This window comes from Emys orbicularis, chromosome 1 (assembly GCF_028017835.1).
Source record: "Emys orbicularis isolate rEmyOrb1 chromosome 1, rEmyOrb1.hap1, whole genome shotgun sequence".
Lineage (NCBI taxonomy): Eukaryota > Metazoa > Chordata > Testudines > Emydidae > Emys > Emys orbicularis.
Genome location: NC_088683.1, coordinates 106,302,093 through 106,320,079, shown reverse-complemented (window position 1 = coordinate 106,320,079; position 17,987 = coordinate 106,302,093). Strand labels below are relative to the sequence as shown.

The 17,987-nt window shown below is 35.7% G+C and overlaps 2 protein-coding genes across 2 annotated transcripts in view; one reads left to right on the top strand and one right to left on the bottom strand.

The window, feature by feature from the left end:
* CHPT1 (choline phosphotransferase 1) overlaps nucleotides 1-4,792 on the top strand; it is a 37,877-nt gene extending 33,085 nt beyond the window's left edge. The window contains exons 8-9 of the mRNA XM_065401477.1: nucleotides 231-341; nucleotides 4,612-4,792. Coding sequence (XP_065257549.1) covers nucleotides 231-341; nucleotides 4,612-4,656 — 156 coding nt within the window. The 3' untranslated portion in view covers nucleotides 4,657-4,792. The remainder of the gene's footprint in view (nucleotides 1-230; nucleotides 342-4,611) is intronic.
* SYCP3 (synaptonemal complex protein 3) lies at nucleotides 4,345-17,670 on the bottom strand. The gene is made up of 8 exons (XM_065401485.1): nucleotides 17,528-17,670; nucleotides 14,339-14,417; nucleotides 13,086-13,120; nucleotides 11,431-11,548; nucleotides 9,346-9,445; nucleotides 8,372-8,470; nucleotides 4,862-4,966; nucleotides 4,345-4,691 (listed from the first exon to the last, which is right to left on the bottom strand). The coding sequence occupies exons 1-8, from the start codon at nucleotides 17,658-17,660 to the stop codon at nucleotides 4,638-4,640; spliced, it is 723 nt and encodes a 240-aa protein (XP_065257557.1). The 5' UTR covers nucleotides 17,661-17,670; the 3' UTR covers nucleotides 4,345-4,637.
* Nucleotides 17,671-17,987: the final 317 nt, after the last annotated feature.

Below are 17,987 nucleotides of genomic sequence, written 5' to 3'. Positions count from 1 at the left end.
GTTTTAAAAAGTCAAATTGAAGTTAAAAACTTGTAAATTAAGATGGCTTTTAAGTTAGCTGAGTATAAATTTAATCACTTAAATACATTTTTAAAACTACTGACCCAACAATAGATGGGATAAACAAAGATATTCTTAAAATAAATGAACATGAGGGCAGAGCTATAGGGTAGACCTTCTGGTTTCAAAGCTTATTTTTGTAACATGAATTTGTTTTTGTTTATTTTTAGGTCATATCTTTGTTTGATTTGCTGAGATACTCCACTGGTGTATGCATGCAGATTGCTGCTCACCTTCGCATACATGTCTTCAGAATTTCATCACTTCAAGCTCCTGAACAGGTTCAAAACCATACTGACTGACTAGTAGTTCAAGCAGAAGAGGAGAAGCAGTTAGGGGAATAATGAATGAAGTAGATCCCCTTTTCAGGAATACAGATATAAAGCTTTTCAAGAAAAGTCAATGAAAAGCTCCATAATTTGCTCAGATAACAAATACAATTACTTAAATATGAAGTTGTACAGAGTCTATTGTGATTTATGCTTGTATCATGAAGCATAAAATTCCTCCATTGTATTCTAGACATTGCAATCATTACTTTTGATCATGGATTCATCAGTCTGAAACTGATTTTCTGCCATGCACTAGATTCTCCTTGATTGAAAAAAGATAACTTTAGATTTGTAGTCAGTCTATGTACCAGAATTAAAAGTACTCACTATTAGAATTCTAAGAGCTGTTTCACTTCACACAAGAGGAAAAATGACTAATTTTCTTAAGTTTACATTGTTTCTAAAATCTCAAACTGCTGAGAATTGCTATAAAATTAATCAGATTTCCAGTCTGTGCCTAAAATAAAATTTTCAAATCAAGACTGATTAAAAATTAACCATCCAGCAACTCATTGCTGCTGTTACTATAATATATGGTGTTTGACACGGTGAAGAGAAGTCAATGGAGCTCAGTGCCTGACTAGTCCAAGCTTTTTTTTGTTTTTTAAAAAAAGCTACTAAATTTTCTCTTCCTTCCTCCCCTGCTTCATCTTTTATAACAAACTCTGCCCGCCAATTCCAAATATCATCTCTTTGGGTACAGGTTCAGGGGTGAAGCTTCCATTTCAGCTGTTACTGAAAATATATATAGCTTGAGTTTCCTTCTAAGGCCTGGCTTCTAGTTTTGCACGCATAATTTGTAAGTAACGCTTGTTGCTTGCAAATTAGATACTTGATGGTACTTCAGCATTATCAGATGCATCTAAATGGCATAAATTTTAGCCGTAGTTATTTGCAACTGTAAACCTGAAGTGCAAGTCTGCAGACTAAATATTTGGCCTATATATTTATAGATCTTATCAGCAAGGATCCTTTGAACACAACAGTGCAACCTATCAGATTAACTGCCATCAAAATGTGTTTTTACTTTGTTGTTATGGTAATAACGAGCTGTATGTGAGACTTTTTTTTTTTTTTTTTAAACACAGACTGTTCAAGGAATTAAGTATAACTTGTCAGTACATGGGAAAGCCTGGTGTTTAAGTATAAAAATCTGTCTAGAAAAAAATCTCACTGTTTTGTACTCAATGTTTTATCAGACACTTCACTATATTTCATCATAGATTATAAAATGGATTATTGTAAAGCAATATCCAGTGTGATAAGAGAGCTCAGGCTGTGAAATGAACTGGTTGGTTAACACATTTGTCTATTTGAAAATACTGGCCAAAAATGAGGGTAATCTAAAACCCAGTGTTTAAATAAATGAGAATCAGCAGAAGAGATCTGACTTACTATTGCTAAGGGCTAGTGCCATTTCCACCAAATCTAATTTTTAGGTAACAAACATAACATAAGTCAACCCTAACTTTTCACCTCTCCAAGCTGTTTCAATAGACTAGATACAAAAGCCTGTCAATGTGAAAGTACCCCTTATCAATTTCTGGCTTGCAGTTTAAGCAATGAAGAATGCAGTTCGCAACATTCCCAAAGCTTGGAATATACTAAACACGTTTTCACTTTTGTGAAGAAACCCACCAACATTATTATTGTAATAATATCATGATATAACCTGTTAGATTTCAAGTGGTTGAAAGCTATCAGCCTTCATGCACCTGTGATATACCTGCACTCCTCTGGTGGTGTTTCTTACTGCTTCTAATAAACTTGAAAAACATTCTGTTTAGCAAGCATTCTGAATAAAGATTATACTTTCTGGGCATGAGGTTCTCCACCCCATTTATTATTAGAGAATCCTACTGGAAAACAGGATCATTGATTGCTGAGGCTATACTACTGCCGTAAAATTGGACCTGTAACTCACCACTTGCCATCAGTGGTGCTGCACTGACCATGTAGACAAGGCTTAAGGGTTCATCCTCCTTACCCTGTTCAAGAAACTGGGAGAAAAGCATCCTGCACAGATGAACTTTTAACAATAATTTTCATGCATGTTATTCATAAGATAAGCAGTAATGACAACTTTAACAGTTCTAAATGAGATGCATCAGTTGCTCTGTAAATACTGTAAACGAGAATTGCTTAATGAAAGAATTTTCAGTGACTCAGCAGTTTCTCTTCCACAACAAGCTCAGCCTTATTTTCACTAAGCAGTAGGCCTCAGAAGCTTGTGTTGTGCTCTCAAAACAATTTGCAATGTAGGGTATAGTTGTGCCTGTGGGTATTAACGTTGTGCAGTAATAAAATTATGTTGTAGGCAATACTTTCTATTGGACTGAAAAACATTTGTTTGACTATATCATAGCAGAAATGAGTAAATCTTACAGCATTATCTGATTATATTTATATTATCTCTCAGTTGTCATTTAAGTGGAGTTCCATGACTTGGTAGACACCAAAGAGTCTCACACTTTAACATGTCTTCCCAACATGCGTGAATTAGCTCTGAATGAGGTGTTTATTGCTCTGAGTCCTAATAACTGTTGTGGAAGAGTGTGGCTGCAATGGTGGTTACTAACTCAAAATTCCAATCTCAGATAAGTAGCTTAGTTGTTTCCACTGCATAGGCCATTACAAATCCCCGCTCTAGAAAACTGTTCCCCCTCCTCTATCCCAGTTTTAAACAGGGACTGAAAAACTGCCCTGGCAATATGAACAGCTGGCCTAGACTTCCCTGTCCAGAAAATAGTGCAACAGTAACTCCCTAAAATATGACACAGGCTCCAGCATCCAGGAAGCAGTCAGAAAACTCGGGGAACCCAATTCCAAAATGTAAATATTAAGTAATGGACAAATATTTTATACAGAATCTCTGTCTGATTTTGGAACCCTTTGGGAAAGTGCATTTTTAGGGCAATTCTAGAAAATACTGGGGAAAAAATCACTCCTTATGGGCATATTACTATACATTTTTTTATAGAATCAAAGCTAAAACTGTCATTACAACTAGTGTTAGTTTCTCCAAGTTATATTTGTTAGTGATGTCAAGCAGCTAATGACCAAATGTTATTTTTTGTATTAAATCAAAATGTTGAAAATATTTCAGGGATTTCCTAAATTGTAAGAAATGAATGTGTATACAGTGGTTTTCTGTAAAACAAATGCATGAAAACTCCAACCTGGCTGTAAAAAAGTAAATCAGAATTCACTGTACTGTGATATACAAAATATAAAGAATTTACTTTAAAAACTTAATCTTCACTAAACTGCTAATTCTTTCAAAAAGCAGCAAGAACTACCCTTTCAACTACAGCTCTGGAGATGGGCATCTACTTTAGTAGCTCTTCCAAAATGGTCCACAGGAACTGATAGTATATAGATATGTAGTGTTATCAATAATCACTGCAGACTGTGTTGTAAATTGTTGTTTATTTTGGCTCATTTAAACCAATTATGTGCGCTATGCTGTAAAGCCAAAACAGCTGGTTTAACATGACTAACAAGTCTTACCTTTTTGGCAAACATATGTCCTTTTTAGTGCAGGAAAGTACAACATACAGCTTATAATAAGGCTACTAATGATACTTTAAAAAAAACCCTCAAGATGTAGTCTAATAACCTAAAGTACCAAAGAAATATAATTCGTGTGTAGCATACTTTTAATTCCTAAACTTTCCAGTATGTTATCCTGCTAAATATGCAAGATGTACACACAGAACCTAGGATTATTTTGGTGGTTTCTTTAGTTCACAAATTATAAAGTTGCAAAGGTACATTTTTGCATAACAGCATCAAGTTTTTAATGTGTCCTTTTAATCCTGTGATGTCATTATTGGTGGAATTTTGTGATCCATTTTGCATTAATGCTAGCTATGGTACACAAATTCATATTCACCTGTTCCAAGAGGTAAACATCTATTAACCTCCATACTGCTATAGTCTTGCATTTTATAATACTGCCTTAGTGTTAGAAAAGCAACTCTCACTGCAACGAGGTTAAGGAGGATTCAGGCAGACATATTAATAGTTTCTGAGGAAAGAATCCAGTTTGCAATCTCTTCCATTAAGAACATGAAAAATATGACTATCAAGTTCACTAGTAACATTATGGAAACAATACATGTAACAGTTTGATTAATAGGAACGCTTAAATTGGAATTTTAAAGGAACAGACTTATTTTTCCATGGCTAATGGCTATAATTGTGTCATGTTACTTAGGTGCAAGTTGTTTCTTCACTGAGCCATCAGAATAACATGGACTGAAGAGACTTGCGAACAGTTGCCATCTCTTGCTGTTGCTGTTACAAGAAAGGAGATAACACTGAACAAATGCAACATTTAGGAAAAAATACCACATCAGTCTGATATATTGAAAGAATTAAAAGTGAATGTTAAATGATTTTTCTACTTAATGTTCTGTCTTTTCATTTTTAGCTGTTTTTCCCCATAAATCAATGCTAATACTTACAGTGTCCATCATGATTTTCTTTTGCAACATAGCCATTTCCTTGCGAAGTTCGTTTTGGGCACCTGCTAGAAGGTTTTCATGATTTTTCTCCAGTTCTTCCATACTCTAAATGATAGAAATTAACTTAGTATAAAACTGCTATTGCCAGTTTTGTTTTAACCCTCCCCCCCACCCCACCCCCCAAAAAAACCCCTAGATTTCCAAACAAATCCTGTTCCCAAACCAGAAGTAAACAGAACTCGCTGAGCACCATACACCACTGGTACCACAATCACTACAGAGTTCTGAACTGACCAGTCAGCCACACACCTCATTTAGAACCCCAAGTATGCAATCAGGCAGCAGAGACTTGACAAAAAAAAAAGGAAATACAGTACATAACTGTTAAATGTAAACTACTAAAAAAAAGGGGGGGGGGTTAAAATGTTTTTGACAAGGTAAGGAAACTGTTTCTGTGCTTGTTTCATTTAAATTAAGATAGTTAAAAGCAGCACTTTCTTCTGCCTAGTAAACTTTCAAAGCTGTATTAAATCAATGTTCAGTTATAAACTTTTGAAAGAACAACCATAACCTTTTGTTCAGAGTTACAAACAATCTCTCTGTTCCTGAGGTGTTTGTAACTGAGGTTCTACTGTATCATAATTAGCAAGTTACAACCTTCACAAAAGGGATCATAATTTCATCTTCTAGAGTTATCCCACAACTGGAATTTCCAGTTTACAACAATATACTGAATGTTGATTAGACTGCCAACACCATGCAAAATATCTTACTTGTCTAGTAGTGGGTTAAAAGGGTACTGCATAAAGTTGACTTGGTGAGAGTAGAGCATGAAACTGAGTAACAACTGAAAAGGGCATCTTGTAACAGTGGTGTTTTAGGAAAACAACTACATGCTGAACACTAACAGTTCTAACAGAAGCCAATGAGAGCTACAGGTGTAAAGTGCCTCTGATAATCAGGCCTGAGATATATTCCTCTTTTCCTCCTCCTGTATTCATAACTTAAATGCCCTGCCCTGCACCACTTTCGCATACTGTTTGGGACCTGTAATCCTGCAAATGCTTAATATTGTGCCTAACTTTAAACGTTAGTTGTCCCATCAAGATAAGTGGGGCCACTCAAAAGCATGAAGTTAAGCTTGTGTGTAAAGGTGTGCAGGATCTGAGTCCTGATTTTATTTGGAAGTTCAAGCACTACCACAATCTTTTATTCCATTCACTTTGCATCTTAAGTAGTAACTGTAATTTGTCTTTCTAATTTTAATATTGCTTTTCTATGACATATTAACTGAAAGTTTGAAAGTACTAAGGTATGGTTAAATACGCTTTTATTTCAAGTGTGTTCGTCTAATATTAAGATGATAGGTAACTAGGTTTTAGTTTTGGTTTCTGTTTTAGCAACAGGGTATGAGAGCACCAGTTTTGCTTTCATACTAACAGTGAGATTTGAAACCTACTCTAAACTAGACGATTGAAATTGACAGAAAAGTTTTCCTGCCAAAAAATGAGGTTTTGTGGGAAAATGTCATTTAACAAAACTTCAATTTTGATGTGAAATTTTGAAACAAAACAAATTTCCACTTCACTTTGGTTTTTCCCCTCACTCCCTTTTCTACTCTAACACTTAAAATCTTCCTTAACATTTTAAAAGTCAAAGGGGGGGGGGCATTATTCATTTTACTGCACTCAGAGGGGGAAAACATGAAATTTGTTTTTCTACAAACAAACAAAAAATGAAACAAACCCTCAAACCCCCAAATGTAATTTCAAACCCCACACAAAAAAACACACCTTTCAAATTTAAAACATTTAATTAAACTTTTTTCATTTTGTTGAGTAGGTCTACTCCAAATTAAATTTCATTTTTTCTCTCTCTTTTTTGGTAGCTATGTCTAATTTTTTTCAGAATGGTTATTTACTTTGAAATTAGTGTAAAACTAATACACTATATAGTAACTTTTTAACATAACCAGATTCTTCATGTCCAGCTAACTATGAAACTAACCTATTGCTGACCACAGAAAATGCAAGAACACAGACTCGAGTACTGCTGAAAACTTTTTTTTTTTTTTAATTGTCTATGGTAGCAGTTAAACTGTTTTCTGTACCAGAGCTCAGGGAAATGTAGAACAGTGGTATCTTGGAAACAGATGGACCTATTCTTAAATCAGCTTTGATTAAAAAACCACATACTTGGTTTAAACTAGAGAGATACTATTTATATTGTTCATCTCATCTATATTCCAGAGCTATGTTCACCTGGCTTCTGAGACACGGAAGAAGGTACAGATACAATATAGACTCTTCTTCATTCAAAAGTTAGCAGATCTATCTTATTTTAAAATAAGTAGTGACCGCTTTACAGTAAGAGTACATCTATAAATTGTATATGAAGGGTTAACACATGATGTTTTAATATCTTAGATAATCAATTGTTAAGAGTCATAATCTATTATACATATTACTTATGTCTGTAATGTTAATAAATGATTAACCATTTATGTTAAGGGTATGTTTATAAAGTGTGTACCACACTTTCAATATAATATCAAAATACATAGTAAACCAACAAAACCCCAGAAAGTCAGTTAAACTGAAGTGAATATTAACTGCCCCAGTTGGGCCCACTTTCACAGAAGATCCCTATCTTGGACTGACTTTTGTTGCTGGCATCAAAGTGCATACTCAGTTTTAATATTGGTTTATTAAAAGTAATACCCATTGTCCTGTGTTTGGAAAACTCACCCAATGAAGCATAACTTATCATAAAAACTATTTAAATTTTATTTTAATTTATTTAAAATGAGCATTTATCTTTCTACAGATAGCTATTTGTAAAAAGATTACTGACAATGGGTCACTATTCTATGGTAGCCATTCACTCTTACTGAGACCACTACCTCTAACACAAGCATAACAAATGCTAAATTTTGGCTTATGCTTTATTTTCAAATAGTGTGAAATATTTCACTATTTTATTTAAAAGAAGAAGTTTTCATAACATTAATCTAACGCCTAGTCTTCACACAAAGACACATTGGTTGAACTAAAGTTGTGGTTACTCTTAATTTGATTTCAATCTGATTTATCAGTTTAGCTTGCACTGGTAAATATATCTGTTTACCTTGCATCTGTACAAACAGTTTTAATCAGATGTGTGTGCTCAGCCAGGGGTTTGACTGGCTTAATTAAATCACTTTTTAAAACCGATTTTAGTTATGTGAGTACAACTTGGGTGTTTAGACAAGACCTTCATGGAAAATGGAACTATCCTTGCAGGCTCCAAAATACCACTACACAAACATTCTTGATTAATTAAAGGAACCATGTGTAAGACTCTCTTACTAGTATCATCCTTAAATGGATTTTAATTCAATAATTATTGTAAAATATAGGGAATTTTAACCCTATTTAACTGTAAATTTCAATGCAGCCTTACCTATGGAGTCATTAAGAATCCCTCTAACCAAATCATGGTCTAGCTTTAAAAAAGGTATATATACTGGACCTTTAAGAACTGCTCATACAGCTGTTTAATTGTTTTCAGTCTCTGACTCTGAACTATTCTTGCTTGTTGAAAAACCTTCTGTTGCTGGCGAAACATATTCTAAAGCACAAAGAAGAATCATGTTAATTGACAAGCAGTAGTTAGATCGATGCTGGCAGGGTTCAAAAGTATAAGTTCCCCCTTCACTGGAAATCCATGTTCTAGAATCTATAACATGGATCTCTGGTAGAGAATGGGGATATGCTGTCCAAATCCATTCTCTAGACCTATGTTGCTGTCAGGGGACAGCACAACTTGCAAACAGAAGAGGAACACAATTTCTTCCAAGTAATCTGAACTGGTGCAATATGCTCCCAGAGTAATTGTGCCCCTCTGCCATTATATAGCTTCCTTACCCCATTATTAGGGTGACTGCCCTTGCTCTCTGTTCCTTGTGAACAGGATCAGGTGTAAATGCTGTAATTCCCCAATGTCATCCTACCCTACACAGACTTGGCATCGCTTCTCTATTTCCATCCCAAGCATAATGTCCCAGTCTCTCTTACCCTACCCCACAGTCTCTAGTGATACAGGTGGAAACTTGCCCATATATAGTGGGACATTTAGGATCTGCTCTGATCTTCCATGGGAACCTTGCATCTCTGCACTGGGTCAGCATGTGGCTCCTGCACACGAGGAGCATTTACCTCTATATTGATAAGGCTAGGGAGAGACACTACAACATCAGATAGTCTTTATCACCTCTTCAGTTTGCAATACATCTGATAATTTATAAACATTTTACACTTGGGAAGTCCTAAAAAAACAAAAGAAAACTTTAAGACACAGACAGTCCCCAACACCATATGTTTTGTCTGAAATTCACCTAAAGTGTGTTTATGCCTGTGGGAGGTTGGTGTCTAACAAGAACAATTAGCACTTGTGAATGTATTATAAAACAAATGTATCAAACAGTTGCCAGGCTAGAAACAAACCGCTAGTTTTTCTTCCTGTTCCTCTGCTTTCTGCACGTCCATATCCCATTGTTGAAATAAAGTCAGGAACTGCTGGGAATACTCCTGGTTGAGCTTCTGCCTATAAATACATCACAATAACATCTAGCGTTAACTGATCACTTACGAAAAGTGCTATATATTATCATCCCCATTTTACAGGTGGAGAAACATGTCTCAGTTGGCATGGTCATTATAATTGTAGAGCCACTATTTCCAGAAGAAAAACTTTAAAACATTCTGTTTAGAAATAATACTGTTTACATAGGATTAGAAGATGAATTGCCCAAATGTGGGTTTCTTTGGGTGGAGGGTTTGGAAGTGGGAAGAGGAAGTTCTATTTTCTTGAAGCTGAAGACCTGGGGCTTGCATAAATTTCTACCAATATGTCGGGAATGGCACAAAATAAAGACCTACGCTACTTTTGCTCATTAAAATGGTGAAATATGACCCTAAAAGGATTCTATGCATCAATTTGAAAAATTAAGAACATAGACATTTCTGGGTAAACTAATGTCATTTAACATTATGTATTGGGCAGAGAGCATTTAAATACAACTACCAGGTCAATATCCAAATCAGAGCAAACACTATCAGAAATATCCAACTTGTTCTGAGTTTTTTAGGGATGTTTATGAAAAAAATTGGGGAGGTTGCTTGGACCAGCGGCAAGTGCCAAAGGCGCAAACCCAAATACAGGTGTGGGGGGGGGAGGGGAGGCTGGCGTAAAGCCTTGAATGCTTGCCATGCATTTTAGATGAACTTCTGTGCATGTTACAATTACCGAGACCCTTCTGTCTCCCTCCCCGCCCCCACAGAAACTGGTACCTCTCTCTCCCCACCTCCCCTCTCCCCACCGAAACTGGGACCTCTCCTCCCCGCCCTGTCCATTGCTAAGGGGGTAGGGGAATTGGGTCCCCAGGAACCACCCCCAAACATGGAGAAGGGGAGGATAGGCACTAGGAAAGCTGCCCTACTATTCCACATAGGGCTCTTAATTACATTGGCCACTCTCACAGTGGAATCTTTGGCATTAAAAACAAGAAGGTAGGTTTATACTGATTCACAGGAATTTAAATATATTAACAATTAATACATTGTGTGTGCATGTACAATATTTTATCAATGCAAGTTTAAAATACCTACATTACTCATGGATGATAAACCAGGGGCAAGTCTACACTACCACGTTACATCGATACAGCTGCACCTCCGTGGCGCGTCTGGTGAAGATGGGCTATGCTGACAGGAGAGTGCTTTCCTATCGGCATAATTTCTCCACTTCAACAAGAGGTGGAAGCTACGTCATGGGGGAGAGTGTCTCCCGCCAACATAGCGCACGGTGTGTACAGCACTTATGTTGATGTAACTACATCTTTTTCATACCCCTGAGCGACGTAAGTTACATCAACTTAAGTAGTAGTGTAGACCAGCCCCAGGAGTGAGTTATGCTACTCCTTCCAAATGAGTGCCAATAAAACCTTCGTATCACATTTATAAATATTTTGAATATGGTACATATTTTATAGGTGTCTGAATTTTAAATATTTTACTAGTACCGTTTTTCACCTCCCTTTGCCTTTAATGCCTGTCTCTGTGAGTAATTAAACATGCCTCAGAGAGAAAGAAAAATAATGAATTAATATTTAAAAAAAATCCAAAAGTTACCTAAGATTAGTTTTCAGTACATAATAAAACTTATGAGTAATACTTTTTAGTTTTTAAAAAGCATTTGACTTTTTTTTAAACCAAACAATAAAATCTTACTGAAAACTAATACTGGAAATTTTTCAGTTTTAAAGTGGAACAAAATTTTGACCAAAAATAAAAATTTTGTGTTTGCTCAGAAACTTTCATGTCAAATTTTTCTTTCATACAATAAATGAGATGTGTTACTCTATTACTGCTGATTTAAACAAAGCAGACACACCTAACCAGATGTTTGGGTAGAATGTCCCTTATGGCCCAAGTAGATATGACACAATTCCCTGTTGCTATGACAATAGATTCTGTGATCCAGAAAAACAAATTAAACACATTTTTTCCAGCAATAACTGTAACTCTTACCTCTGTTCTTGCTGTGTTTTCCAAACATGTTCAATTTTCTGGTTACTGGTTTTAAGAGAAGCCTTAGTATACATTTCTAATCTTTTCCTCTTAGCCAAGAGAGCCTTGTTAATGTCAGCTGTATTTAGACAAATAATAGTCAGAAATTGTATCATGTATTGCAACAGACCTATTATGCATTTTATTAGGAATTTCAAAATATTTTACTATTACCAGTTTTTTATATAACTTGTGCATTAGTGACGCACACACAAAGTTTTGTAATTGAAAAATTGCTCATATGACTTGGGCTGCTGACACTTAAAAATATTATTTATTGAAAAAGCACCGACTAAAATTGTTTTGGAAAAATATTTATTAAAGTTACTTGGATTTAAGTAGCAAAAGTGTGGGCCTACCAACACTGTCAAAATCTTTTAAATGAATATAAGTGGTAAACAATTTCTCATTCTTCAAGCACATTAAGTAGCTTTAAAAAAGGATGGTTTGAGTAAACATCACTGTTTTATTATGATATATATAAATTTGTTTGGAAGGGTATTAAGTAAATTACAGGTATACCCAATTTCATGCCTGTAACAATCACTTTGTTCCTTCTGCTATAAATTACTTCAAGGCTATATCAGCTGATCTCTTATTGTCCCTCTATTTTGGCTCAGACTGATGTCTCATTGCTAGCTCCATTCTTAACTATTATTTCTGTGAAGATGGCATTACCTCTTTCTCTCAACACATTTTCTGATTACTCTATATCTCATCCTTTTACCTATCTTTAGTCTACATTAGACTACATTAACTTTCTATTATTTAATTATTCAAAGACGGAAGTCATCTTCCTGTTAGATTGCTCTGACTAGCAGAGCATTCTTATATTTACCTCCAAAGCAAGAAATCTTAGGCATTTTTAAATAGTTAATTCGTGCACAAGGGAGGTCCATAAGATCCACTCCTACTTTGAGGCCCACATACAAAATATATTTATTCTATAAGACAGCTATTTATATATGATATAAAAATAAAATTATTACTCAACCAATTGTTGAGTAGATGTCATCTTGTCATGACCTTTCTTTCCTGTCCTCTTCCTTCCCACTCCTTTTTGCCCCTTTGTTACACAATGTGTTAATTTAGATAATAAATTTATGTCCGTGTTTTCTTACACCCCTCCTACATTCCTGATCTTCAGTTTGCGCCTTCACTGTGACAAAAAGGGAAAGGTGAAAGGGATAGCTTTTTCACTCATACTGCCCTGCCACTCTGAAATGCTCTCCCCCAAATAATTGCATAAGTTCTTGTCATACTTCATCTTTAAAATCTTCCTTTCTGCTTTAGACTCCACTCATGTATCCTTCCATTCTCTCTTCTTTGATCATTAGTCTATAAGAATACTTGCATCTTCACTATGTTTACATTTTAGCACTTATCTTGTATTGTTCCATTTATGCATGTCAGTTGTCACTTTCTGATGGAAAGTGGCTGTATCCAATGCTATAAAAAGTGATTATTTTACTCTTCCTTTCACAGTAAACCTTTGATACTTTAATTAAAGCTATTGTTATAAACAAGAGTTAGACTATATACTTCCAATGTTGTTACTTCAACATTAATATTTCTTAATTCAATACTATATGAATAATATTTTAAAATATACTTACCTCCAAATCGTTCCAACATAGTCTGTACTTCACCCCTACAAAATATTGTGTTTCAAAAACTTGGTATGACTATTTTTGAACAAATGACAATAGAATTAAATCCACTGTATATACCTCAAAGTTTAACTGTCTAGTTTTAACATCTATCTATTGTATTATTATTTGTAACTGCTGACAAAATTGTCACTGTTGTACAAGACAGAAAATGACAGCAGTACACGTGCTAAGGAATTTACAAGCTAAGAGAAATACACACAGATAGGCTGCAACAGGAAGTCCAGAGATAGACTTGCATGATTTTTCAGTTACAGTTTTCTATTAACTAACTTGCTGGGGACAACAAGGGAGTATTGAGTCTGTAAGGGGATATGTTTGAGGAAAAGAGAGTGAATTGGTAAACCAAAATTGGGAGGAGAATTCTATATATAAGGATGAGGGACATGGGAAGAGATAAATGTGCCATCACTGTTGGCATCACTGGAAGAGCAGAGGTGATGATACAAGACAGGGTGCAAGATGTAGACTGGGATGGATTTGTATAGCACTTTTAAGGAAAAACCAAGAATATTAAATAGGTATGTGTGGCAGTGAGGAAATAGCAGAGAGATTAAATAAGGGTATGATATTCTGGGCAACAGGAAAGGAAGATCTCTCTTGTTTACATGCATCTTTTCTATAGGGTACCATTTTCTTTGTGCCATATAAGAACTGGTTTCTATCTCAATCCCCCAGTCTTCACAGACTGGAATCTACTATCACTAAGACTTATTCCAACTTTGTATATTTTCAAACATAAGCCTCAAAAGGCTGACTTTACTTATAAAAATAATTGGATCTTTTCAGGTAGTAATGGACACATTTAATTTTTGAAGCATTACTGTCATTCTCAAGAAAAATAAGAATTGGGGAAGAGGTTCAGCAAAATGATAAAACTGTCTAAGGTGGAACTCAAACTACCTTTGGGAGAAAGCAAGAATTTTGAGAAGCCAGAAAACAAATATTAATAACTTTTTTAGCTGATAGTTACAGCTATTCAAAAGTTGGCATTGCTATATAAAACATAGAAGTTTTCCTTTTTTAAAACATAACTGTAGTCTGGCCTACTTTACCAATATATTACTAATAGATTTTACTGTCTTTAAAAAAAATCTGACTAAAATCTACTAGGAGAAAAATAGGCATATTAAATTTCAGTAATTAATATCTATGTGAAAATTTTTTCTTAATAAAAATAAGATGTTTAAGCAAATTACCCCACATCTTCTTCAACTACCGCATGAGGAGTCACTGAAGGTCTTTTTTTCCCATGTTTATCAATTGCTGGAGTGTCACCTTTATATATTAAAAACAAACAAAACAGACACCACTTACAAAATATTTTGCTGGAAATTATTTTACTTAAAGTGATAATTACTTATGCATAATCCTGCTTTCTTACAAGATCTCATCATATAGGATTTCCAGTCTTGGGTCTTAGCTCTCTAGCATGAAACAAGCTGGAACTCCTCTAGTTCTTAGAACTTTGGCTATCTGATGCACTGGAATCTTGGACACAAATCCTTCCCCAGTGTTGAACTGGCACTGCCTCAGTTCCCCCTATAACCGCCTCAGTCGGTTCCTGAATGCTCAAGCAACAACAGCTCACAAAATTGAACATTTGCCAAAACTCACGACAATCATCTCAAAAATGGAAATAATCTAAACTTTAAAAATAACAAATCACTTACATTGGAAACCTAAATTTGGAGGGGAAAAGAGGTGAGTGAATGGTAATACTGTGAAATTTGATAGTTTAAGTAACTATCCCTTCTTTAAAAAGATTCCATTACTGGACAGCAAAAAACCTGAGGGCTATCTCACACTGGAACCAGAAATATATATTGCCAAAAATGTATTTATGAATGTTTTCATGTTTTCACATTTCTTAAAAAACAATATGAGCCACAGTCCAAAGCATCACTAGACATTCCGAAGAACAACGAACTCTAGGGAGTGGGAGAGCTTGAGTATCCCTCTCAGAAATATTAACATAGACCAACAAAACACAAAATGGAGACTCTTCTCTTGAGGCCAAAACCAAACACTAGCTGCAGCGCCTCAAGTACATATATACAGAAGAACTCTGTGATTGTTTGAGAAGAGTAACAACAAAGGGTCACTTCTTTAAAAGCATGATCTGTGCTGTATCCAAAATAAATCAGATATGATCATGCCTTCTTTAGGTTTAGTCCACTATGGAGTGATGTGACAAATTCTTCAGAGTTATCAGCCAAACAAAGCCTTTATAGGCAACCCAACATCCTGAGTATGAGACAGCAGCCTAAAGTCTTCAGATTTTACTATCTCAGGCAAATACTTTAAATTATTTAATTGGAACAATGGACGAGGGGAAAAACCAATAAAGGACAGAATGTGCCTGTCGAAAGACTGCATCCAAAAGAGATGACAAAATCAGCTTAGAGTTCCTGGAGAGAGCATCTTTGTTGACCGTGTTCAGAAAGTAACTGAATGAGAGATACTGGAGGGAACTGAGGCATGGTGAGGGAATGAAACATTGGGGAGGGACTCATGCCTAAGTGCCAGTGACTCTCAGGGGGAAAAAAAAATCTATAAACTAGGGCAGTGGTTTTCAACCCGTGGTTCATAGATTCCCTGGGGGTCCCCAGACTATGTCTAAGAGGTCCACGAAAGGTGACTATGAAAATTAAGTTTCAGATCCCAGAAAAGGCATTCTGTTTTTCTGATAAATCAAAAGTATGTGAATACCCCCACCTCAGGTCAAAACCTGGAAGCATTGTCATTACCATAGAAGCACCAGTTTAGCACCCTTTCTAATGCTGTGTCAAATGCTATGCCAAGCACGCACAACATTTATAGTTGAATTCTGTTCAGCCAGCTGTCAGTCTAAGACTTCTATAACAGGGGTCCATGGACTACAGGTTGAATTTCCAAAGGGGTCCACACCTCCATTCAAAATTTTTTAGGGGTTTGCAAATTAAAAAAGGTTGAAAATCACTGAAGGATGGAGCTTCAGGCTCTCCCACAGTAGGAAGCTGAGATCAAAGTATGGGAATTCTGGTGTGGTACCGTTAAAGATTATTCTGCTGTTAGCTCTTTTGGACATCAACTAACCTGCTAACAAAGCTAGCTGAAGGAGAGTAAGTACTTCTTACAATACAGTTATCATCAATTCATTTTCTGACATGACATTATACAGAAGTAGAACCACAACTGTGTAAGAAGAGCATTTCCAGTATCTGTACAAAACTTCTCTTTTGAAATCAATTTTGTTGGCATCTGATGAAAATTCTGTAAAAATATATTTACACAAAATATTTGTTTTGATATATAATGTGCGAGGGACCATAGTTAAATGGTAATTACGCATATAAACCATGAGATGATTGCAGCATTTGTGGTATGCCACTCAGTGACTAGAAAACTACATCATCTGCTGTTTGCGCAAACTAACTCTGTGCAAAAACCTTTCATTTCACTCTGAAGGGCTGCCATCATTTGGTTGGTCAATTCTAAATTAAGTCCCATCATTGTATTTTTCTAACAAAGTATGTCCCTTATGACAAACTACACTTTCCCAAGACAGAAGCAAGAACTCCTTTACTGGCTCGCTGATCTCTCCTTCATTCTCTTTCCCCTTTCCTTCCTTGTTATCTATCTTCTCTTCAGGCTACCCTCTTGCCCTCTCACCCTTCTTCCTCAAGACTTCTGCCCATTTTTCTTACTGTTTTTCACTCTCTGCACCTCCCTTCTTCTCACAGCCAGCACCACAATCCAAATCCAAATCCCACCCTTTGACATGAGAACACTTTCCTTGCACAGTTAGGTACTTCAATTGGCACCTGGTACACAGGTAGCTGATCTGTGCATCCTTCCTTACACCCTTTTGTCCATGTGGCTCAGACAGAGCAGGATGGAGAACAATGTCAAGCTTAACCAGAGGAGAAGAGCATGCTGCTCTTGCCTGAGCAGTGCTTCCATGTCATCAATGGCCTACTGTGAACCACAAAACAAGAGCACCATCTTGGAGACTGAAGGACAAGAGGGAGTTAAAAAAATCTTACTCTATTACAGACACCAACAATAAACCTCAGACATATAATTGCATACTACATGGAGCTGTTCCATTGTTTTAAAAAGTTCTCTCCAGGTGATGGTCAGTCAAAATCTTTAACTTAGAAGTCAAGCTATCAGTAGCAAAATTATGAAACCTTATTAAATTAGGTAATCACTGTGACATAGAAACTATCTTGTTTTTATTCACCATCAGAAATGTCAACAAGAAACAGCATTATACTGTATCACTAATCTTTCAGTAATTTTAAATCTCTCTCTCTATATATCTATAGATATAGATAGATATACACGTGCACACACACACTTCATAAAACTTGATGACAATGATTTCACGGGATATACTGCACCTTCCCTAATATCTTCTTCTGATCCACTCAAGTTTTTCTTTTCCTCTTCCTGAAAGTCATAGGCACATAAGGCTTGATCTTCCTGTATTGGTTTACCAGCTTTCCCTGCATGTTTTCTTCCAGATGGTGCCATGAGGCTTTTTCTCTACTGCAACAAATATACGGTTTTTGTAACCACCTCTTCCCATGATTTTTTAAAGAGTAAAATTCCAGTGATTCCTACTGGAAATATGAAAAAAAAGCCCTCAAGTCCATACATATTCATTTTCTGAATTACTTTAATTTTTAGCTACACTTTGTAGACTCGGTTTCTAGTGTAGTTTGCTTAAAGTAATACAATTATATTTTTAAAATATTGATAGTGCCCCTGTAAATATATGGCATACATTTAGTTACTCAAAGCATTAGAGTTGTTATGTGCGCCTTTGTACAATAGTTAAAATGAATGTTTAAAATGACA

What these genes read in the sequence shown, in the direction of transcription:
- SYCP3 (XM_065401485.1), bottom strand. Translation starts at nt 17,660, where the DNA reads ATGGCACCATCTGGAAGAAAACATGCAGGGAAAGCTGGTAAACCAATA. An exon ending in AGAAGAAGATATTAGGGAAG is followed by an intron (nt 14,418 to 17,527) that starts GTGCAGTATATC and finishes TAATATATAAAG; the next exon opens with GTGACACTCCAGCAATTGAT. An exon ending in GTAGTTGAAGAAGATGTGGG is followed by an intron (nt 13,121 to 14,338) that starts GTAATTTGCTTA and finishes AATATTTTGTAG; the next exon opens with GGGTGAAGTACAGACTATGT.